This window comes from Meriones unguiculatus, chromosome 4, assembly GCF_030254825.1.
Source record: "Meriones unguiculatus strain TT.TT164.6M chromosome 4, Bangor_MerUng_6.1, whole genome shotgun sequence".
Lineage (NCBI taxonomy): Eukaryota > Metazoa > Chordata > Mammalia > Rodentia > Muridae > Meriones > Meriones unguiculatus.
In genome coordinates, this window is record NC_083352.1 from 8,821,322 (window position 1) to 8,845,438 (window position 24,117).

The 24,117-nt window shown below is 45.2% G+C and overlaps 1 protein-coding gene across 1 annotated transcript in view; it reads right to left on the minus strand.

Annotated features, from left to right (window-relative positions):
• Positions 1-8,289: 8,289 nt before the first annotated feature.
• The window catches only part of Erich1 (glutamate rich 1), a 99,631-nt gene continuing 83,803 nt past the window's right edge, over positions 8,290-24,117 (minus strand). The window contains exon 6 of the mRNA XM_060381428.1: positions 8,290-8,321. Within this exon, the coding sequence (XP_060237411.1) occupies positions 8,305-8,321 (17 nt within the window). The 3' untranslated portion in view covers positions 8,290-8,304. The remainder of the gene's footprint in view (positions 8,322-24,117) is intronic.

Below are 24,117 nucleotides of genomic sequence, written 5' to 3' on the forward strand. Positions count from 1 at the left end.
ACACATAAAAAAAATAAAAAATAAAAAAAAAAAAACTATCCACAATTGTATGCTTTTGTGAAAACAAAACAAAACAGGTACCGAAGGTAAACTAAGAACTGCCTTCTTCATGCTCTTCAAGTGTTCAAGAACATTAAAGGCGCACAGAGTAAATAAGAACCTTTGAAGACAGCTCAGGCCTGGCTTGTCTGCCATAGTTTGGGACTGGCAGCAAAAGAACAAGTAGCCACAGGGTACTTTAAAACACTGTGGCCTTCTACCTCCTGCCAGGATCGGGACTGTCAGAGTAATTAAACTGAAATTCCCAGATGGCTCAGAAGGCCAGGCTTGCTACCCAAAGTGCTAAATTCTAGAACCCTTTTTAAACAGCACCAAACCCCTTTTGTGGAAGAGCACAGCTGTTAGGAAGGGAGAGGAGGTCAGAGAGGCAAGCAGAGGTGTTAGCTCTGCAGAGACTTCTGTCAGGTGCAGAGGACTTGATTTGAGTTGTGCTATGCTCAAAGCTTGTGACAGGATTATTATACTGACCATCATTACAAGAACAATCTTTCCATAGGAAAATTTAGTGGGGATCCAGAAAGATCCTTTCCTGAACATGCAGTTGGAGGAAGCTATGGATTTTAGGCCAAATTCCCTTTATTGAATAAAATAGAATTTATTGGTGTAGAAATTCTTTTTACCTAACTAATTATCAATTGTGTGGTCTCTGAATTCAAAATGCACAAGTCTCAACTTTCTGCGGTATTTGTTAATGAACTGATATAACGCAGCTCTTGTCAAAGGAGCGGAAGGATTTCTTCTGAGGCAAATGAGTGGACAAGGCTGGGGACACAGATTCAGGTTGCCCTAACAATGTGTCTCACCATAGAATACGCAACATGAAGTTGTATTGTCACAAAACAAACGAAGTCATACAAAGTTGATATATCTTTGTCATCGATATTGGTGTGAGCATGAGGTAAGGGGCCTACATGCCAGCGAAGAATGAGGATTCAGGTGTGCTACCCTTAATTCTACATCTGAGACCTTTACTTAGTAGACCCAGGAATGTTAGGTCAGACACAAAGGTAAATGATTATTAAAAGGACCAAAATAACCCAAGATAAAGTTGGTTCTCAACCTGACACATTTCTTCTTTCTGCAATCATGATGCTCTGTACAAGCGGGTCTCAACCTTCCTAATACTGTGACCCTTTAATACAAGTTCCTCATGTTGTGGTGACCACCACCATAAAAACTATTTTCATTGCTACTTCACAACTGAAATTCTGCTACTGTTATGAATCATAATGTAAATATCTGTGTTTTCCAATGATCTTAGGTGACCTCCATGAGGAAGGTGTAACCCCTTTGAAGGGGTCGTTCTACCCCCAAAGGGGTTGAGAACCACTGCTCTATACAGCCAAGGTCGGCGGCTGCAGGATCTTTAATTCAGCGAACTCGAGTTCATAGGTAATGGATGGTGGGGGACAGTCATCACAAACAGGACATGAGCGCTTATTGGGAAGCACGGAGGTTCTTTCCCTCCCAGGGTAACCTTGCTGCCCATGGAGCATCCCGTAAATAACAATGGCCACCCACCGGAGTGCAGCCTGGGAGGCCATCAGCCAGCTCTCCTCTTCCAGCCAGCTCCGAGGGTTGCCAGCGACGGGCACTGCTTTGTTCTTCACTTGAGTGGAAGTGTCCCCCACATCCTTTGAAGGCCGCCCACCCACAAGCCAGGGCCAGTGGCTTCCTCCTTCTCGCTCTTAGCCTCCCTTCATGTTCCCAGACCAGCCAAAGGCCAAGGCCTTTTCATTATTTCCCGTTTCCTCCTCAGGAAATTATCTGATTATAATAAAATACCAAGAAGAATAGTAACTACATTTGCCCTTCCTTAGCAGATTCTATTTTTAAAGGCACCTTTGTGTCTGGTGTTTTATATGAGTCATTCTCAAATCTTCACTATCAAGGGTAATATTTATTCCCCTTCTAAAAAGTCATAATCATTTTAAAGGTGTTAAAAATTACTCATGGCACTTGTTAAAACAGTGAGGAGGGCTGTATTCGGAATCACCTCAATAGAGCACCCCATTGCAGGGGGTCTCACAGTGGGAAAGTGTGGGTTCAACCCAATGCAGTGAGAACATTAGGGCTTTAGATACGGAGAACCTGTATGTGCTTGTGTGTGCACACACATACATGGATAAAGTCATTAAAGGATATTGGGGGGCTCGGGAGGTGCTCTTCTAGCTCAGCTGACCTCAATTATCTAATTCTTGCTGAAGGCAGGGCAGGCTGGAGGACACCACTCCAGGGTTGTAAAGGAAGTAGATCAAGAGTTCAGAACTAGGCTTCTGGATAAACCAAGGATTCTTTGCTTCAGTGCCGAAGATGGGACCCTGCACCTTGCCTGTAATAAACACCCCCATCCCACACAAGCATTCAGACAGGCTTCTTCCTATCATGGGACCCGAAAAGGCTGGGGGATGAAGCCCCATGGTAGGAGCTGCTGAGGTAAGGAGCTCAGAGGTGCTGGTTTCAGTTGACAAAGTGGAGTCCAACATCCAAGGTCCCTTCTGAACATATTTCCCGTCAGCCCACTTTTTATTACGGAGCAGCGAAACGCACCTGGGTTATTATCTGGGGGTTTGCCGGTGACTAGGCATTTAATGAAGGGGATTTCTAGGAAAGTAAAGGAAAAAAAAAAAAAAACAAAGCAAACAACTAATGCTTGTCAAGCATTATCTGAGTCCACAGGGCATCTCCGATTGCGTTGCTTTGGCCTGCAGTGGACAACTCTGTAGTCCGAGGTGGCCTATTATGCCCACCTATCATGCTTATAGCCGGGCCTCACTCTGCTTACGACTCTGGAAAAGTGGCAGCTTCCACATGGTCACCAAGTTAGGAGAGAGGAAAGTAGGAAAACAAAGCTTTGCTTTGGAGCGCTGGGGCTGATGTGGAGGCGACGCCACGCTGTGCAGAGCTGCAGGTCTCTACTGAAACAATCTTTCCACACAGTCTCCTGCTTGGTCAAGGATAAACTATTGCACTTTGGGATTTGTACCAGTGTCTTTGTACAGTCTCCTGTTATTCTTGTCCACAAAATAAAGCCATTCTCAATGGATTTCAACCCGTCACTTGCAGGAGTGCACTACCTCGGTTTATTCAAGCTGCTATGACAAAACATCTTTGGCTGAGTGCCTTACGGGAATACTGAAAGGACCAGGCCTGACCCCCTCCCCCAGAAAAAAATCAGTCCCAGGAACTAGGCCATAGGTCACCAATTCCAGGAATAAGAAAACCATAAAATCCCCTACTCAAAAAATAGTCTGGAGGTAACCACAAGAATGGGAAGGTATCTATTCTCAGGGTGGGGCATCGTGCTGGACAGCCCACTGACCTAACTTTCCTGAGGTCTGTAGATAGCTAACTCAACATTAGGTATGTTAATTAGCCAATCACTTTGTAACAAGCTTGCCCTTGCTGATTATCATCCAATCAAGTAACTGCTAAGCTGGGAATTCTGGGTTCTTGCTCAAACCCCCAATAAAAACCCTGCCAGGTAGCTGCTCAGGGCTCTCCTCTCTGATCCACTGCATTGGTGACTATGGAGAGACCAAGCTTAAGCTCGAATAAAGCTCTTTGCTCTTGCATATGTGGTCCGGCTCCTGGTGGTCTTTGGGGACCTTAAGATCTGGGCACAACAATACTAAAGTATTTTCTCACAGTTTTAGAGACCAGCAGATTCCCTGATCACAGTGCTGCCTCCCCTCCGTGTTCTTTGTTGTTTTCCCTCCAGACAGGGTTTCTCTTATAGCAGTCCTGTGACTGTCCTGGACTTGATTTGTAGACCAGTCTAGCCTTGAACTTAGTGATCTTCCTGCCTCTGCCTCCCTGAGTGCTGGAATTATAGGCATGTGCCATGACACCTGGCTCTCTCCATGTTCTTAGGTGAAAGGGCAGGCAGCTCTCTGGGGCTTCTGTCTCAGGGCCCTAACACCATGATAAGACTCCATCCCATGACCCAAGGCCTCACATCCTCATACAGGCTCCTTGAGGACCAGGACTTCAACTTACGAATTAGGGGAGAATACAAACATTCACACCATAACAATAAAAGTAATTTCCAAGACAGCCGTGTTGTTTGCTTGCTGGACTCCATATATGGAGGGTTGATTCCTGTATTATCCAGGTCCCAAGGTCCCTTAAGTTTCCTCAGCCTACCAGGAAGCGAGCTACACAAGGCCAAGACCACTTAGATACCAGTAAAAGCATTAACGCTGTAAAGTCAGTTGAACTGCAGACGCTACAGGGTCTAATCATGCTGGACACATTGCTACATGCCATTCCAGTCAAAGCCTTGATAATATAACCAGTGTTTCTAATTGTTTCCTTTTTCAAGATTCTTCCTGTACCCAAGCCACTGTACTGATATGAGAAGAATGCTTCGGAATTCCTCTACTTTTGGAGAGACAAAGAAGAAAGAAAGAAAGGAAGAAAGAAAGAAAGAAAGAAACACCAAAATCACAATGTTTTGTTTGTTTTTTACAATAGTTTAACAGCTTAGCAGAAAACATTAAGGAGCTATCAGCTTTGCAGACAAAAACTATAACCTTCCTGTTGCCATTAGTTCCTTCCAGTGTCATGCAGTGTCATGGTCTCTGGCTACCAAATTTGAAAGCCATTTGCTTCCTTGTTGGAATCCTAGAAATACCAGCTCAGTCCAGCGTGGTTTTATGAAGGTCAGTTTTAACTGACAGTGTGACAGAGATGGGGATTCCAAAGAGCTGGAATGCATTACCTCTGGATATATCTGTGTCTGTGGAACATTGAGGGAGAGACTGACAGCAAGTCAGTGTAAGGGAGACTATAGCTTCAGTGAGCCAACATAAGTTGCTTTTAGACAACTGTTTTGTTGTAGCAAGGAGACAAGTACTACTGAATGGCACTTCAGGAAGGTTGCATGCAGGAAACAAGGCAGGACCCACTCTTCACCCTTCTCTAATCATTCCATCTTACAGGAAGAAAACGCCTGAGTGGGGTGTTAGACACTGAAGCACATCTTACCAGAATATATCCCTGGCTGCCTCAAGGTAAAAGGAAACATGAAAGTTCTAGAATGCAGTTGAAAAGGCCTCAGTACAGATCATAACCAGCCAAAGCTGCTTTGATGACTTCATTGAAATCAGTTAATACCGTAAGAAATATTTCAAAGCCAGAAGAGGAGGAGCAGTGTAGAGGAATTTTAATCCAGAACATGATCATATCCAAAGACCTTCAAGGTCTGTGTGGTCTGGCTGGAATGCAGACATGCTGGGCGATGGTGGCACATGCCTTTAATTCCAGGAGACAGAGGCAAGTGGATTTCTAAGTTCAAGACCAGCCTAGTGTAGAGCAAGTTTCAAGTAAAGAAACGCTTAGGTCTAGGCATGGTGGTATATGCCTTTAATCCCAAACAATGAAGGTAAAGTTAGTTTGTAGAAGAAAACACCTATGTTTGATTGATGTTTAATTGAATGACAGACAAAGTGCCAAATCAGAGAAAGATTTGACAGAACAGGATACGCCAAACTCTCAGAACAGAAAGAGGAAAGAGAAGCTACTTAAGGGAGCAATACAGAATGAGAGTGAGAGGAAGAATTTTTACCAGGAGAGTTTTACAGAGAGAGGTTGAAGAGAGAACAAGCTAGACACAGGTGAAGAAAAATGAGCCAAAGAATGAGCCAGAAGATTAGAACAGATTGCTAGAGTTAGTTTGAGGCCAAGCAGAGCAATTCAGAGAATCTGGGAGAAGCCAGTTTGAATCAGTCAGCCTGGAGAGGAGTTTGAATTAGAACAGTTGAGTTGAACCAGCCAGCTAGAGTTCAGAAAGAGCTAGAAGGGGTGAGCTTATTCAGCATCAGAGGTTAGAGTGTATGGAGGCTAGAAACTTCTAGGAGTAGGCCTAGGTTAGCAGACAAAGGCAGTAAGCCTTGGAAATGACAATTATTTCAGGCAAATAAAAGATACTGTCACAGAAAAGGGAGGAGGAGGCCTTTTGCTTCTGCTCCTTATGGCCTATGTAGTCACATAGGGTCAAGAAATCTTCCCACCCCCGTGGTGGAGTTGCCCTCTCTAAGCTTACCCGGGCAGAAGGATGTGCAGCATCCTCTCTCTTTGAACCCAAAGTAGAACTTCACACCTCTGCAGATACTGTACTGCAGGGCAGCTGGCAACAGGACAGAGTGGAGATTGGGGTTCCTATATGCCCATGATACCTCCTGCTCTGTCACCTGGGACTTGCACGCTTGTCATGTCTGTGTCTAGGACTTGAGTTCAGAAAAGTTATTGCAAGTATAAATGTCCTTGTTACTTTTCCATTGTGACAGAACACCAGCACCCAGAACAACTCGCAGAAGAGCTTATGTTTAAGGTTACATAGCTTACAGGTTCAGAGGGATAAGAGACCATCACGACAGTAAGGCAGGGCAGCAGGCAGCATGCGTGGTGCAAAGAGAATGATGCTACGAGCTCACATCTTCAGTAGAAAACAAAGCAGAGAGACCTGGAAGTAGGGTGGACTCTATACTCTCCAAGCCTGCCACCCCAAACCGCACCGCCAACTGGGGATCAGTTATCATTTGAACTTCCACCATAGGCCTAGTGGATTATTTGACATACTTTTTTTCAGTTGGCTAACAAATAGCCCTTTAACAAAAAGCTCCTGGGACAGCAATTCATGTCACATGGCTGGGATGGCCTTATGCCTGTTACTGATCTGGCTGGGCCCACCTTGGTCCACATATCAGTACTTCAAGGAGCAAGAGTCTGAAGAAGCTCCTGGTGGCTCTGTATCCCAGGTGGAAAAGCATTGCTGGACTTTGTCATCTGCCTTCTGCAGCACCAAGATCTAATCAGGTTGCTAACTGCCAGGAAGTCTGATGATGTGGCTGTCATGAGGCCCAGACCATTCAACCAAGGACATACAGACAACAGGAACAGAAGCAGCCCTTGGTGAGGGCTACTGAGGACACATCATAGGAGAAACCATTGCTCATGACTTGGCAATAGAATAGGACACACTTATTAAGGGATGGATCATTAAAAAAAAAAAAAGATCAGCAGCAATACCCATGAGCATGGATGAAATTTATAGTGGACTTACTTCCAAGAGGGGCAGCCACGTAGTGAAGTGGCACACAGGAACAGAACCCATGACAAGTGGGGAAAATCTCAGATTTCCAAGGTAAGCAGCCTGTAGTGGCATATGGCTGAACTCTGGCTTAGAATCTGAGCTTCCTTGTAAATAGCTGAAAAGGAAACTGCACTTCCTTTAGGTTTCGTTCTGGGATTCAGGACAACACTTTTTAATTCTGACTAAAATGGCTTAAAGCATGAGTGGTTAGCCCATACCTAAGTTGATATGCCTATTTATGTCAGAGAAATTGAAAAAAAGTAATTCTCAAGCAAATTTCCAAATTCATGAAATTTCATAATAAGCTGTGTCTCATTATCACAATAGTAATAATAATAATAATAATACCCAAAGATGTTTGATAAGCATTCACTAAAAATTATAATCTGATGTCTTTCGTGGGAAACACCTTGAAATGCCCTCAAACTGACAAAATTAGAAGTGAATGAAAAAAGAAATAAAAAAGGAGGACACGACTGCTTCTAGGTATGGTGGGGGAGAAGGTTTATTGTAGAAATGTGGGAGAGCACAGGCAGAGGCATCTGGAGAGTCCAGCGTGAACATGACCCTGAGCCAAAACAGGGGGAGCCAGGAGACAGAAGCTAACCAAAGGGAAGGGCAGCTGGGGGAAAGGGCCAGCTCTGGGCTGGAGGAGTTTAGGTAGGGGCAGGGTATGGAACAGGGACTCAGGGGTGTGGGAGAACCTGACTGCCAGTCTACTTTGATATGTGAAGCAGGCATCTCAGTTATCCGTTTGTTCCAGGCAGCAATCTGAGTTTGAGGCCAGCTTGGGGTACAGAGTGAGTCAGAGTGAGTTCCAGGTCAGCCAGGGCTGTACAGAGAAACCCTGTCTTGAACCACCCGCAGCTCCCACAAACACACAAGAAGCTAGCTTTAAAATAAGTATAAAAATAGTTCATAGACATTAGATTTATTTTATTCCCTCCCATAAGAAAATAAAAAACTGAAGAGGGAAGAGATAGAAAACAGAAATCCACAGCTGCACAGAAGTCCCGTTGGTGGCGTGGATCAGGTGATGGCAGGCACTGGCTTGGCACATACAAACAGCCAAGGTCGTCTGAGGCAAGACGGCTTTGATTTTCTCAAGCAGAGCACACAGGCCTGCTCCTGGAGCCCGCCTTCCTTGGTCAGCTGCAGGTGTCATCTAGGGAATGTAGGTCAGCAAGTTTACCATGTTGAACGAAGGGCAATTATCCTAAGACCTCTGGCTCTCCAGAGAGGACTTTGAAAGGAAATGAGGAAAGATGAATGAGAGGAAAGAAGGAAGAAGGGAAAGGAGGAAAGCAGACAGAGGGAGGGAGAGGGATTCTTTCAGAGGATCACCAGAAATTGTGACAAAGGAAAAACAACATTCAGAAGTTCTATCTGAGGAACCATAGGGAGGCCCCTGCAACCTGCTGTTTTCTTATCTAAGCAGACTGTAGGCATTTGGGGTGGGGGTTCCTGTTTGGTCTCAGGCTTTGATGTGGTCAGATGGTCTGTAAAGAATGGCTGGTCTGTACAAACACAGCTTTCCTGGGAGGAGTAGTGAGAAAGCAGGGGTCTCACAGAGTCAGCCGAGGCAGAGCTGAGGGTCTTGACTGTTTGTCTAACTGCGGTCCCGTGCCCCTGCCATCTGTTTCTTTTCTTTTTCAATAGGAGCGTCTATGCCAACTCTAATGTTTCTTTTCTGTCCATAGGTAGGTTTTAGGACCGGGGATGCAGTCTGTGGTTAAGCGCTTGCCAGGCGTATGCTAAGATGAAGTCTGATCTCTAGCACAGCAACAACAACAAAGCAAAACGAAACAAAGCCTTTCTCTCTCCTTTCTGGAGCCAAGAACCTGCCTCCCAGGGGAACCCCCTGCCCCTGCTGACTGTGTGGCTCATTTCTGAGCTGCTTTTCTGTGGCAGTGGCTGAGTGTCAGAGATTCTGGACTGCTCTGCATTCAGCCCCTGCTGCATTGTGTTGGCCGTTTTTATGTCAACGTGTGCAAGCTAGAGTCATTTGCACCTCAAAGGAGAAAACTCTTCCGTAAGGTCAGGCTGTAAAGGCAATTTCTTAATCAGTGATTGATGGGGGGTGGGGCCATCCCTGAGCAGGTGGTCCCAGGCTCTATATGAAAGCAGGCTGAGCAAGCATAGGGAGCAAGCCAGTAAGCAGCACCAGTCCATGGCCTCTGAGTCAGCTCCTGACTCTAGGTTTCTGTCCTGACTTCCTTCAGTGATGGGCTATGATGTGGAAGTGTGAGCCAAACAAATCCTTTCCTCCCCAAGTTGCTCTGGTCTTGGTGTTTCATCACACCATCAGTAACCCCCACCAAGGCAAGGGCTAACGTTCCCTCAATTTAATTTGACTCTGAATTCCTACTGAATGACTATGTAAAGTATAGAAATTAGAGAAGGGGAGGAGGGACAAAAAGGTAGGAAGGAAGAGAGAGAGAGACAGACAGAGAGAGGGAAAGAGAATGAAAGAATATGTGTAGTTATACTGCAGACTGGAAATGTTTTAAAAATTATACACATATAATATCAACCTACAAGAGGGCTATGTATCCCAAAAGCTTAAGTCATTCCTAATCTGATAGGCCCATTTTCTTCCAGGATACCAAACCCCTCTTCCCCCCAGGGTTAAAATCTGGGAAACCTGAGAAAGTTCTTTGCAGAAAAGAGCTCTTTTGCAGCAGTGATGCTTCTGGTGGTTAGAGACAACTCCATGCTCCCATTTTGAACCTAATAGTTGCCAGATATACTGGCTACCAATAAATTAGAGCCACATTGTATTGGTGACAGTGTCTTGGGAGAAATCATGCTGAGGTCAGGAGTAAAAGCAACTGTTAATGTGCCCCAGGAGGCTGCAGGGCCACCATAGAAGAGCCACTGTTTACAGTTAGGCTCCTATTTATTGTCTTTTCTTTACCTATCCTGGCTTTACCATGATTTCCTACCTAGTTTAGTCATGTGTACCAGAGTGTGGAAATGAACAAGGCCCCAGGGGAAGAGACTGGCAGTATCCCTGTTACTGGGCAGGCTCCTGCCCTAGCCAGGGTGGGATGGGGGAGAGGGGGTCCACAGGGGTGAGGCTCCAGTGGCCTCCTGGGATCTGTTCCCTGAACTAGAAGCTTACAGTGGCGAGAGCTCCTGGTGCCCTGGTGGGGGCTATGCACTGGGCTGGGGCCTGGCGGGAAAGGCCTCAGTGTGGGTGATGTTAACAGTCTGCCTTTCTCTGATTCATCCTAAATTGTAAACACGGCAAAGGTCAAGATCAAGAGCTGGCCACTGAGGCTGATTATCCCAGATGCCAAGTGTCGGTGTAGTCTCTGGCCTGTGGTTGCCCAGCACATGACTCCCTCATGCAGACAAGGTGTTAGTCCCTGACACAGCTGGGTTCGTGTCATACATTTGTCTAAACCATAGCAGGGACACCAGAGTGACCCACACCTAAGCCAGGGTTTCAGTTAATGACAAAGTGTCAATACTGCTTTTTCTGTTGTGACAGATGGATCATGCCAATGCAAAGCATTAGCAACAGGGGGCCAGGAAGAGGAGAGTAATGTGAGAACTCAGTCTTCTTACCTGATTTAGTGCCATGCGAGGGGTCTCATCCAGGCTTTCATGAGTGTTAGGCAAGCCCTCTGCCAGCTGAGCTACATCCCCAGCCCAAAACTCTATTAATTTTCAAGTGCAATAAATAAAACTATAGGGAGTCTGGCCTCAGGTACATGTTTAAATATTAGAAGAAATATTTTCAAGTATTTCTCGTGGTTACTTCTGATAATGAAATGTTGGCTATTTTCTTCTGTATATCTTATTGAATTTTCCTATTTTTGCGCAATGAGAATATGGTTCTTCAATCATTAAACAGAAATTTACCTGGTTGGGGAATGTGTTCCCCCCCACACACACACTGCCCAACCACCACCCGGGCTCTCATTGTGGAGAGTATGCAACCCCTGAGACCTTCCCAAATGAGTGAAACTTGATTGCCTGCTTTGTGTGCGAAGGACTTAGTCAAGCCCTCCCCTGTTTGGAAAGAGTAGTCAGTTTTGTTCTCTAAATAAAGTATATGGTCTCTCAAGAGTAACTGTACTTGGGGGAAAATGCATAGCCTCTCCAGTTAACAAGAGGAGTTCTTCATTTGTTAGTGACTCGGAACATCCACAGGTGGCGTTTCTCCTATGACATGGAACCCCAGTTCACATTCTCCAAGGAACAACACTGGGGTGAGGACAGATGTTAGACAAACTCGTGTGTGTATTTTGCTGTTTTGAAGCAGATGTGGGGGGATATGGAGAAACTTCAATGTAGTTCTTTAAGATGTACTGAAAAAAAGATCCAAGATGAAATCGGGGGGTCACAGTAAGAGTAATCTTAAATTTCTTTGCAGGTGTGTCAAGTGCTAGAAAGAGCTGACGTGATACTCAGCTACTCACTGATCTCTACTGAGCAGTATCTCTTGTTTCCTAGGACTTAGAACTATGAGGTTGATTGTTGTTTTGGTTTTGGTTTTTTGTTTGTTTGTTTGTTTGTTTGTTTTTGTTTTTTGAGACAGGGCTTCTCTGTGTAGCCTTGGCTTTCCCGAACTGGCTTTGTAAACCAGGCTGGCTTCGAACTCAGAGATCTGCTTGTCTCTGCCTGCCTGAGAGCTAGGATCAAAGACATGTGCCCCCATTTCATGCCCAGCTGAAATGTTTTTCTATTTTTCAGTTTAAAATTGTTTGGAGTACAGGGGAAGGCTTAATCAAGTGCTTTGAGTGTCTCTGTCCTTTCACATCCCTAAGTGACCCCAGCCCCTTTAGAGCCTTGACACATACATGGCCACGGCCTTTCTGGGCTTTCAAAAACTGTCGTTTTCATGGCTGTGGGGCTCTGGCTACAGGCAGACTGAATCAGACTGAACTCGCTGACCTTTGGCTGCAGGCACAGACTGTTAGACAGAATGGGAAATCCTGGGAGTGGGAGGAGGCAGTGTCCACATGAGATCCAAGCGGCCTGTGTCTGGATCTCTGCTCTCTGGGAGCCGCTGTGGGTCTGGGTGATGCTGATGGTGCCTCTGGGCCTGGGCTTAGCGGCTCTGCCAAACCACTTGCTCTGTGACCTATGGTAAAGCACTTTCCCCCAGGGAGCCACAGAGAAAATAAAGAGGTCGAACTGGCTCAGTGGTTTTTCACAGTGGCATTTTGGCCATGGAGCCCTGTGTTTAAGTGAACTTAATTGTACAGTAAGCCGGCCAGGCGCAGACCAAAGCAAAGCCACTATACTTCAGGTGGTGGCATGAGCCCTTCTGAAGTCTGGCACCCTCCCGTCACAAAACAGTTTGAACCCTTATTTTTTCACATGGCATCTACATCTCCCTTCAAATGCAGGGCAGTGGAGGAGGGGAACTTTCTTCGGAGTTGGCAAGGCCAACACAAAGTCACACAAAGCCTCAGGAAGTTACTCTCTTCCAATTTAGACACTAAACAAAATAGTCGGGGTGGTAATAAAAGGGAAATATGAGATCTCAGTGGAGGGAAAATCGCTTCCTCCTCCAATTCTAGGTTCTTAAGCTGGTCTATGAATTCCTTTTAACGTGATATAGTAGTGGGAGAAAAGCATTTTAGTCTTCACACATTCACGGGGCTCACGTCACTGGAGCTTAAATGCGGCCCAGAGCTACGGAGAGGCTGTGGGCTGACTGGGGTGCTGAGGAGAGTTGTCTGGGAGCCACTCTCGTCCTGGCTGGACACATTTGTTGGCAAATTTTTCTTTTGTACGTATGAACAAAGGGAAAACCGCATAGTTTAAGGCAGCAGAGGCGGAAGGAGAACCTACTCAACACTGACTCGTTCTCATTTTCTCCTAAACCAAAATTATCAAGATGCCAGAGAAGCAAGCTTTGAGGGTGGCATTGTTGGATCTTCTTCCTGCCAAGGAGGTTGAGGTTGGTCCTAACCCAGTTGCTAAACTCTAATGCTTGGTGGCAGCTTCAGCTCTTCCTCGCTCACCAGCTCTTCTGTAGAACGCAAATGACAGTGGACAACCTGCTAGCCTCCCAGAGGTGAAGAGGGCTCCAATCCCACAGATCACAAACTCAGTTCCATCTATTGACTTTTTTTTTTTTTTTTTTTTTTGGCTGGATGGGGTCCTATGTTAGGGACAGAGCAGGGTTCCACAGTCATTCAATACAGTTCAGCTCCAGGGTGGCTGCTATGGTAACCCTTGTCCCTTGTTTGACTGTACAGTACCAACCTTCCTTGCAAATCAGTGTATGCAGGGAAAAAAAACCCAAACCAGACAAACAAATAAATAAGACCCAGCTCATCTCATGAATTTAAACTGAAGTCATGGAGCATAGAAGAAAATTGGAAAATTTGTAAGATTGCTTCCCAGGGAAAATTCAATCTTTGATCAAGATTATAACACACAGGAAGGAAAAATGAGTAGGTTGGAGATGTGGCTCAGTGCTGGAGTGTGCAGTTGGATGTGGAGGCTCTGGGTTTGATCGCCAGGACCACAAAAAAGCAAAAAGAAAAACATTTATCCTGAAAATTAACTGCCAATGGAATCCAAAGCATTCTCGATAACTAGGGGCCTTTTCTGAAGGAAATAGCACCAAGAACACGATTCCTAGGACTCCACCAGTGAGAAGCAGACATATCTTTGCCTGTTCCTAACACTTGAGTTCCTCAGCCACAAACTCAACACAGTGTAAGTAAGAGAAACAAAAGAAAATTAGAAGACAGAGTGAAGAGAACAGACTGACGAGGGACTCTTGGCAGGCACCATTCTAACCTCAGCTCAAAGGCCTTTATCTGACACTTGCCAGACTTGGAACTGAGGAGACCAGCAGCCTGCTGCACCATTAGGTGGAAGCAATGACAGTCCTCAAAGAAGCCTGACCCCTCCAACTGATGGACATGAAAGGCAGCTCACAGAGTGGTACTAGGAGTAGGCGCTCTGCTGCAGACAGACACCTCAGCACATCGGTGCTCACAGCTCACTGGCAGCCACAGGAGCCAGGCCCTGGCTGCCCTGGTACCTGTGGGAGTGTCAGACCAACAAAGCTCAACTGAGGATGATGTTGACAGATGTGATCTCTGCATCAGGAGTGATGTCAAGGCTATCCTCGCAGACACCGGAAGCAAAGACTTATGCTACAATAAATACTGCTCTCTGTATAGCAGAAGTGGAAACAGCAACACTAAAAATGGAGCACCATTTATAATTGCCAAATAGAAATACAGCATCTCATTGCTTGACTTGTGTGCCAAAAACAACACTGATGAGAAAGAACCAAAGATCTATGTAGGGAGACATGTCATAGATGGGCTAGAAGACACACATAGTAGAGTTTCTCTGAAACTGGCACACAAGCTAAACAAAATGCTTATGAGAGATCCCAGTTGCTTTGTGGAGATGTGGGCGACATTATTCTGAAATGTATGTGGAAGGGGAGGAAATGGAAGAGATAAAATTCTTGAAGAGAGTAAGGTTAAAGGACACATTCCATCCAATTTCAAGTCACATTTTGAATGTGCAGTAATCATAATCATATCATAGAGTGGTATTTGTGAGAGAGAGCCCCTGGATCAATGGGTCAGAACAGAAAATCAGGAATAAACCCAGACAGATATCTCTAATGGATTTTCAATGAGGGTTTGACACAGCTTAATGGGAGAACATGCTAAGTCGTGTGACCCCTGGGGGCCCCTCGACAGTTCCTTTGGGTACTAATCGCAAGTGAGCTCTGATCTGAAGTCCTCTGAAAAAGCTGCGACCGTTCATGATGCTGCAGACCTGACTAGAACGCCCAAATGTAGGGAGCTGAAATGCGGGAAGCAGCCTATTTTAGCAGCCCGTGGGTTTCACACTGAGTCTGACCATTGGTGGAGCTCTTGAATTGCATCTCCAACCTCAGCAGACCTCTAGCTTTTGCCAACCCTAAACCTAAAACATTGTAACATCTGAAACCTGCAGGAGCGACTTCCCCCAGGACATCCTTGGCCAGCCCCAGGCCTCACCACTGCATTTGGTAAGTATTTTATACAACCTTTCTTGATCCATCGTTATAAAAGTTCACACACCCTCTTCTACAGTGAAAACATATTATTCAGGACAACGGCTTCTAGGATGGCACTTAGTGCTCTCGGCTTTCCTTTGCCGTTTTCATACAGGTGCAGTGCTGACGCGGGAAAGGTGTGGGAGGTGCTCTTCACTTCCGCATGTAGTTCCAGGTCCTTCAGAGAGCCTGTGATCGGCACTCCCCCGTCTGCCTCCCACTCTGTGAGGCGGGAAGGCTGCAGCACCTAAAGCCTTTCCCTTTCCCAGGAAAAGAATTTGTTTTAACACAACAAGTTTTAGAGGTGTAGAGTGCTGATCTAGCATCTGCAAAGGTCTGGTTTGGTCCCCATCAGTGAAACACACACACACACCATCATCTTTTTCATCCTCATCCTCATTTTCATCTTTTAGGAGTGGTCCCCAATAAACAAAACAAAATTTTAAAGCAAAAATGCCTTACAGGTATTCCAGTGTGTCTCTTTCTCCTGATGCTGGGACAATGATGGGATTTTTCTTGTCTTACTGGGACAACCTAGGCTAGCTCCTGGAGGTAAAATGAATGATAATGTGTGTTTCTGTGCTTCCCCACACAGCTCTCAAGCTCCCTTCACTGGACAACTGGAAACCTGTCAATTCTCTTTTAAAGCAGAATTTCTGAGCATGGTCCAGTGTTGTTTCTCCTGTGCAAACTGGTCCTCTAGGGTGAGTGGTCTGTGATTCTTCATGTTTACGTGTCTGCGGTTTTGTGTTCTTTCCCGTGTTTCACTGTTCATTCCACTAGTTTGCTAGAACCATCAAGAAGGCAAAACCCGCTGGGCGATGGTGGTATATGCCTTTAATCCCAGTAGTCCGGAGGACAGATCCACAGAGACAGGCAGATCTCCGTGGGTTTGAGGCCTCCACAAAGCAAGTACAGGACAGCCAAGGCTACACAGAAAAACCCTGTCTGGGGGCAGGGGAAGGAAGAGGTGAAACTCTTTTGCATGTGTTGGGACACAAATCCTGAGCAGGTCTGTGCTGGGCAAGTGCTCTACCACTCATCTGGCTGTGCCCGGCAAGTTCTCTTTAAACTTAGTAAAATGTTAGGCTCACTCAACTTGCTAAGCAAACAGAGTTGGCACAAACCCAAATGTAGAGGTTGTTTTAGTGTCTGTGTAGAAGGTAACTGTCTTTCTTCTTTTCTTTTTTTTTTGAAGTATTACTTACAAATAATTATTTGAAGTCAATTAAGCATGCTATTAAGGATTACAGCGATTGTTTTAAGAGGGTAAGCAGAAGAGGTGCACCCCAGGGAGTGTGAGCAAAGAGCATAGTTCCCTTCAGCTCCCCACTGCCTGTAGTTAGCGCTATGGCCGGGCACTTACTACTACGTGTAACTAGGGTGACGATTCCTCTTTGAAACTGATTTATTTTTATTAGTTTTCAGTTATGTGTGTCTGCGTGCATGTGAGTGGAGGTGCCCACAGCGGCAAAGAAGTTCAGATCCCCTGGAACCATATCTGGTGGGTGCTGTGAATCGAACTCAGGACCTCTGCAAGAGCAGTACACACTCTCAGACTCTGGGCCACCCAGCTTTCTTTCTTTCTTTCTTTCTTTCTTTCTTTCTTTCTTTCTTTCTTTCTTTCTTTCTTTCTTTCTTTCCTTCCTTCCTTCCTTCCTTCTTTCTTTTTTTCTTCCTTCCTTCCTTTCTTTTTTTAAAATTTTGTTAATTGTTTGAGAAATTAATATGTTTTTATGATAATTACCTTCCAACTCTTCCCAGATTTACCCTTCCTCCCCTCCCCCACCTGCCCAGCTTCATTCTCATTATTTCTCTGTCTCTGTCTCTCTCTCAAAACCACGGGGTTCAGTTTGTGTTACTCCTTGGGTGGGAGGCCTGCCCTGGAGAATGGTCATACCCTTAAAACAAAGTTAAGTTACTTTCTATAAATCACCCAACTTACAACGTATCAAATTTATCTTCATTTCACCAGGAAAATAAATGTTAAGTATAGCTTTTTCTTCCTAAAATAAAGTGTCCTGTAATTAAGCCTTTGTCGTCAGAGCTCCAGATTGGCAGTCTGAAAACACACAGGCTGCAGTTGACCAACTGTTGTGAAAACCGATTTTTCTCATTCAATGTCCAAGTCAGTTTTCAAAAGGTAATTAACACACAAATTAACCTTACAGCTGCCCCCCAGTGTCCAGCAGTTTAGGCTTTGTGTGTGGCACATCCCAGCCCATCGTTAGAGCACTCTGTGCTGCCAAGCCAGCGATGACACCTTTCCTCATTTGGAGATGCTCTGTGCTTGACTTTCTTATCTGTGAAGATTGAAGGTTACCTAACTGCAAAATTATCAAGGTTTTAAAAAACGTGCTTTGAGCCCGGGGACTCATTATGGACCAGCTGGCCTAGCAATTAGCATATTTCTCCCACAGCCTGCCGAGGGCTGGTCACATGTTTGTGTCACTGCACCAGACTAAAATTATCTTTGAGAACTGTTATAAGTAATGTTTACATATCTTGTGTTGCATTTAGACATCCTCGGAAAAGTCGTCTGATATGGGAGATCAAGTGTCCCAAAGTGAGTTTTGAGAAAACAGAACGCTAATCTGGTCACACTCACAAATTTATATGACTCCAGAAGATAAATGTTTTACTTGTTTGTTTTCTGCCAGGCTGAAGTCTGATTTTAGGCTTATTTATTGTATGTGATTTTGTTTTTTAAAGTAAATGCAGATCTGATAAGGACCCTGTTGGGGCAAGATAACATCACACAAGCTGCTCCGCTCCCGTTGTTCTTTAAACGTGACCATAACACCTGTGGAAGTCCCAAATGAGAAATGCAGGTGTGTGTGTGGTGTGTGCGTGTGTGCTCAGGTTTTCTGTAGAATGTCACTCTGGGAAACCGATTTTTCTACAGTGGGATGCTGTGCGTGCATTAGAAGTTGTGTGACAGAGTATCATCTACTGACTACAATGCGTCCTCCCAGGGAAGGCCGCAGTGGGTCAGTTGGTACGCAGACAGACTTCAACCCCTACAGCACAGCACGTGCCTGAGCTTTGACAGCTCCTTAGGCGCCCAGTGCACTGGGCCGAGGCTCTCATGAGAGGGCCTCGCGCCGGGTGGAGTGAAGCCCTGGCTGCCAGGAGTGTTCAGAGCCACGAAGGGATCCTTGCAGCCACAGGGGACACGTTGCTTGTAAGTAGAACTTGCTGGTGTCCAACAGAGGGTGAAGATAATGAGTGCACAGGCAACTCACTGCTGCTGACAAGGGGTGGATCTGAAGGCCCCGGACCGAGTCTTGGGAACATCCTGATTACCCATCAGGAGCAGCGGAGCAGCGGAGCTGCGGTGTGCGGTGAAGACAGGGGCTGTTTGGGTGGTCTGTCAGGTCATACCTTTATCTGTCTCCTTATTTTTCCTGGTCTTTAATTATTTTCACTGGGACAAAATGCATTCCTTTGTCCATTCAGGGCTGCTATGACAAAACTACAGACTTCTAAGCTGTAGATGGTGGTTCTCAGCCTTCCTGATGCTGCGGTGATCTACGAAGTGACTTTATGTTGCTACTTCACAGAGTGTAAGTTTGCTACTGTTATGAATCACAATGTAAACACCTGTGCTTTCTGACGTCTTCGCTAACTCCTGTGAAAGGGTCATTCGACCCCCAAAGGGGTCACAACCCACAGAATAAGAACCGCTACTAAAGACATTTTTACTTTTCATAGTCCTGGACGCGGAAGTCCATCGTCAAGAAACCAAGGATTTCCATGGCTGGTGTGACCTAATTATTGCTCTATAGACAACATTTATCAATGTTTTCCACATGAGAGATAGGACCGTGAGACTCATGAGGTCTCCTTTATAGATGTAGTAAGCTAATCATGAGGTTGTACCCTCTTATTCCCAAATCGGACATCCCCGAAGAACCCACTTCCTTAGCCTTACTCCTTACTTGAGGGTATGAATTTTTGGAAACAGTCACAAACAATCAGGCCATAAATGACATAGATAACATGAAATCTGCCAATTATAGTATGCATATGTATGTACAGACACACACAACACACACATAACTATATATATGTTTATTTGTGTGTATGTGTATGTATGTGTTGGGTTTTGTCCATGGTTTCCGACTCCTATTCCCTACAGCTCTGGTTATTTGCTAAATGAGTAGAACAATCAGTGCATCTTTTGTGAAAGCATTTGCCTTTTGTCCTTGTTTTCTGAAGCAGCTCTGGAAGGCTTAAGTGATTAAGGTGAAAGTGTTTTGTGATAATGCTTGGAGCGTCCAGCCCCAGGAAACACAAGTTCTCTGTTACCGTGTTTCTGATGACTGCACTTTTGAGGGCAGGGCACAGTTATGCACTCGGTTTTATCTTGCCTCCTGTCTTGGGACTAGCCATCAAGAAATTTTCTGACCTACTTAGAATGATAGCATGTCATAAGACCCCATTTCATAGGCTCCTGCCTCAAACTTAGGAGGGAGAAATGTTGAGCAGAGATCAAGAATCTGAACACACAGGACTTTCTGGTGTGTTGCCACCCAGCTGGAGCAAAGTCACACCCTTTGGTACAGTAACCTTTCTACAGCTCTATCCATGAGGAGTCATGGCCTCAATGAAGTATCTATAAAGATCGGGGCATTGAACATATGGAGGCTCAGTAGGTGAGTGACAGCTCATTCATGCACCTGGAGGGCTGTGACACCCTGGGGGATGGGAACACTATGCTCAGGACCCTTCCAGACAGATGCCTGTCTCTTCAGCTGACTGTTTTACATGTATCCTGTGGAGGGATTTTTAATCCAACGACATGGCTACTCTGGCGGGAATACAAACATGGCCTAAGCACGCACCTTTAATCCCAGTGAAGGTAAAGTTAGTTGGTAGAAGGAAGCATGGAAGTTGGAGTTTGTTCTGAGTTCAGTGCAGGTCAGAGAACATCACAGAGAGTGAAAAAGAGGAGGCAGTTTTTGTTTGTTTTTCAAGACAGGGTTTCTCTCTGTAGCCTTGGCTGTGCTGTACTCGTTTTGTAGGCCAGGCTGGCCTCAAACTCACAGAGATCTGCTTGCCTTTGTCTACTTGAGTGCTGGGACCATCGACTTGCCTAGAGGAGGCACTTTTAATGTGAGAGTATTACAGAGACAGGTTGCAGAGAGAAAAAGCTAGACACAGGTGAAGACAGAAGGAGTCAGAGAATGAGAAGGAGCCAGGAGATTAGAACCTATTGCCAGAGTTAGTTTGAGGCCAAGCAGAGCAATTCAGTAAGAAGTGAGAGAAGCCAGATTGAATCAGTCAGCTTAAATAGGAGTTTGAGCCAGAACAGCTGAGTTGAACCAGCCAGCCAGAGTTCAGAAAGAGCCAGAAAGGGTGAGCTTGTTCAGCAGTAAGTCTCAGAGCTGAAAGCATTCTAGGCCTAGATAAGATTTTACAGATGGTAGATGCTTCTAGGAGTAGGCCTAGGTTAGCAGATAGAGGCTGTAAGCCTCCAAAACAACAATTACATCAGGAGAATAAAAGCTACTTTTACAGGATCCTTTAAAGTCCCCAGCATAATAAACAAGGAAGCATGTTTCCTTTAGTTCTATAAGCTAAGCTCAGGAGTGTGGGTTTCCTGTATGTCCTCGGACTGTCTATGCCTGTTGATGCACAAGTATGTGGCATTGCAAACAGTCACGTAGCTTTGCAGTTGTCACTATCACTTACCACCATCATTGTCAGGATGTTCTCACATCCCCAAGCACAAACTCCTTTCCTAGGCTCTGGCACCCCCATTCCACTTTCTGTCTCTGTGAGTTCAGTAGGAAAGAATACGGAGCTCCCTACACCTTCGCATACCTTTCTCTTGGTGCTGCAAGCCCTTGCCGATTCAAGACTTCTGGTAAAACTGGCTCTGATCTTAGTTTTATTTGTTTGTTTGTTTTGGGTTTTTTGCTGATTTTTCAGGTATTTCGGTGAACCGGGTGCTCATTGTGCTGACTCTTCCATATTTGCTGCCTGGCTTCCTTAGTGTGTCGATTGGCTTGTACACATAGACTTTCAGTTTGCATTTTTCCGTGAATAGACTTGCTGGGCCATAGGAAAGCTCTAAAGTGTTGAGGAAGATGCAATGGGTCTTCTACTTTGAGATTCATGGGTGTAAATCCAGATGGATTATCCAACATGCCTAGGAATTTTAAATGAACAGATTTGAGAAGTTCATGGCTCAGCCCAGGGGGAGAGCAATCAGGCTGTCAGACAGGACATGGATTTTAAGGTGTTCCATGATAAAGTGGCCGATGAACGGCACTCTTCAGTCTTAGTGTTGGAAGAGCTTGAGTAAGGGTTTCCAGGCACAGGACATGGAGGCCAGCGTGTGGACAACTCACACACGAGCTGCACTGACTGAGCCATGCTCACCATCACCATGCTGCCATTTCCCGGGCCACACGCGTTTCAGCATCCCAGGGAGCGCATTCTCAGTTCCCCATATCAAGCACTTAAGATGTGTTTTTCCTTCTTTAATGAATTCAAGCTGTTTCTTTTTTTCAAGGAATAAGTGCATAGCCCTGAGGAATGCCAGTGTCTGCAGGGATGAGCAAGATAAGATATGTTGGCAACAGAGGCAGAGAGGAAAGCTTTGGGGGCTTGAAAGAAATCAAGTCTGATGTCCTTGAAGCCGTGGTTAGAGCAGACACAAGGTGCCTGGGAGGCAGGCAAGATTAATACTGAGTGCCTTCCAGGGATATGATTGTAAAAGTTTGGTATCACTTTGATACGACAGAATGTGGGAGAGAAAAACAGGAGACAGGGCATGCCAGCAGAAAGCAGGGTGAAGGTCACTGATTCAGGAAGTAGCGTGGAAGGAAAGAAACTGTGTTGTGGGACGCCATGAGGGGGGCACACATGGACAGGACACCCTCTTTCAAGAGAATGGCCTGGGAGAGTGAGAACTAGAGGCAGAGCCTCGGGGACCACTTGTTTTCAAGGTTCATGCAGGGAGAGATGTTGTGCAGTCCAGCAGTCCTGGGGAGGGATGAGATGGGGAATGGCAAGAAAGCATCTTAGTAAGTTGAAGGTGGCTCTGGTATAGAAGGACAGAAGAACGGAGGGGAAACTGGAAGAGGATTCGGGAAGGAAGCCAACGGCTCTGAAGGGGTAAAGGGTGAGGAGAGATGAGCAGACACAAAGGCTGGTGCTGAGCCAAGCAAGCATACTGATGAAGAAGCCTCGCTCAGTTCCAAGAATCTCCTGCTGTCCTGCATCCACACAGCTCAGCTCGATACGTCCACATGATGAGCACTGTCCATCTGTGCACATGGAGAGACAGGAAGTGTCCTCAGAAAGAAGAGAGAGAAGGTTCCTCGGGTGAGATGCCGTCAGTGAGGCTGAGTGTCAAACCAGGATGGGTGCTCTGGGGTTGGTGGATGCTGGAGAAAGGCTCTGCCAAGCTACAAGCTGCTTCCTGGCCACTCAATGCAGTGGGATTAGGCTTTCCCCGAGGGTCATGAAGACAGCACATTATGTCGGTGAAACACTCTCAATCTAAACGTCTAATACCAAGAGCTGTACAAAATAAACCATGTTTTCCTAAAGTAGAAACTCATTCCTTCTTAGAAATTTATTTTCTCTCTTGTTTAAGTCAGGAGAGGGGGCAGGGCTGGGCTGGAAGGATGAGCTGTTAAGGTGTATAGTATATATATATATATATGTGTGTGTATATACAGTATACACACACACACAAACACACACACACACATACATCTCATGGCATTCAGAATAAAGACATACTTTCAGCACGTCAGGGTGAGCACTTTGGGGAAAGGTACTTGGATATGAACCAACTGCCTGGTAAGATGACCAACATCACCCTGGGGGGTTACCCAGCTGCTCAGCCCTACTTCCATGAGTGAAAGAAATCTTTCTGAATCATTGTTTTACTAGTATTCACTTACTTAAGTTAAAAGATTGATTTTCATTTGACTTCCAGTTTTTGTTTAAAGTGAGATGATGAGTGAAATCTGAAATCAGTTAAGTTAATCAGTTAACTGATACACAATTAATGCATTATTTAGAGAATGAATAAGGAACCTCATTATATATGTAAAATGTGTTTGAAGTTCAAAATACCCCCAAAATGAAAGAGCATTTTTCATTAGGCATAGCAATGAGATAAGGTAGACGTTAAATGTTAGTTTTCTTATGTGGGAAAATTAGGTTATAAAATGCGTGAAGAGTTGAGTTTTATACATGTAAACAGAAATAAATGTTTTAAAATTAGGATATTAATATCCCTGAGACATAATCTAGTAAGTGTATTTAAAATGGAAAAAGTATGCAAAGTTATGTATGTTATAAATTTAAAGTCAATGATGAATAAAAGAATGCATAACACATCTGTTCTCAAGGGCTTTAGAGTCTTCCTACACCTTAATTTTCCTTTGTCTTTCTTATTTTTCTTATCTATAGGGGGCTATCGAATTTTAAAAATTAAGTTGGCTTTTTGACACACACTCTCTCTCGCTCACTCACTCTTACCCGCTTTCTAGATAGGGCTTGAAACATAACATGGGCTACATGGCCTTGAACTTGCTGTGTATCCGAAGCCAGCTTCAAGCTCAAGGTCCCTCTGCCTCTGCCTTCTGAGAACAGGGGGTGTGCCATTGCCTCTGGTTTTGCTTTTTTGGCAGGTGCTGGTTAGGTCTGAAGCTGCAAGCGGTGCTAATTGTGAAGACACTTCTACGATTTTATTTTTCCTGGGACCACATCCACCCACTCAGTCCTCTGGCTGGGGATTATGGGCTCAATCAGGAATTATTTCAAACCAGCGATGAACACAGCACACTGAGGGTGTTAACAGGGGACTGATGGTTCATCCTTCGCATGGCTCACAGAGATTCAGGTCCCTTGTACTGTCACTCTGCCTGGAAGGAGACAGCAGCAGAGAGGCTCG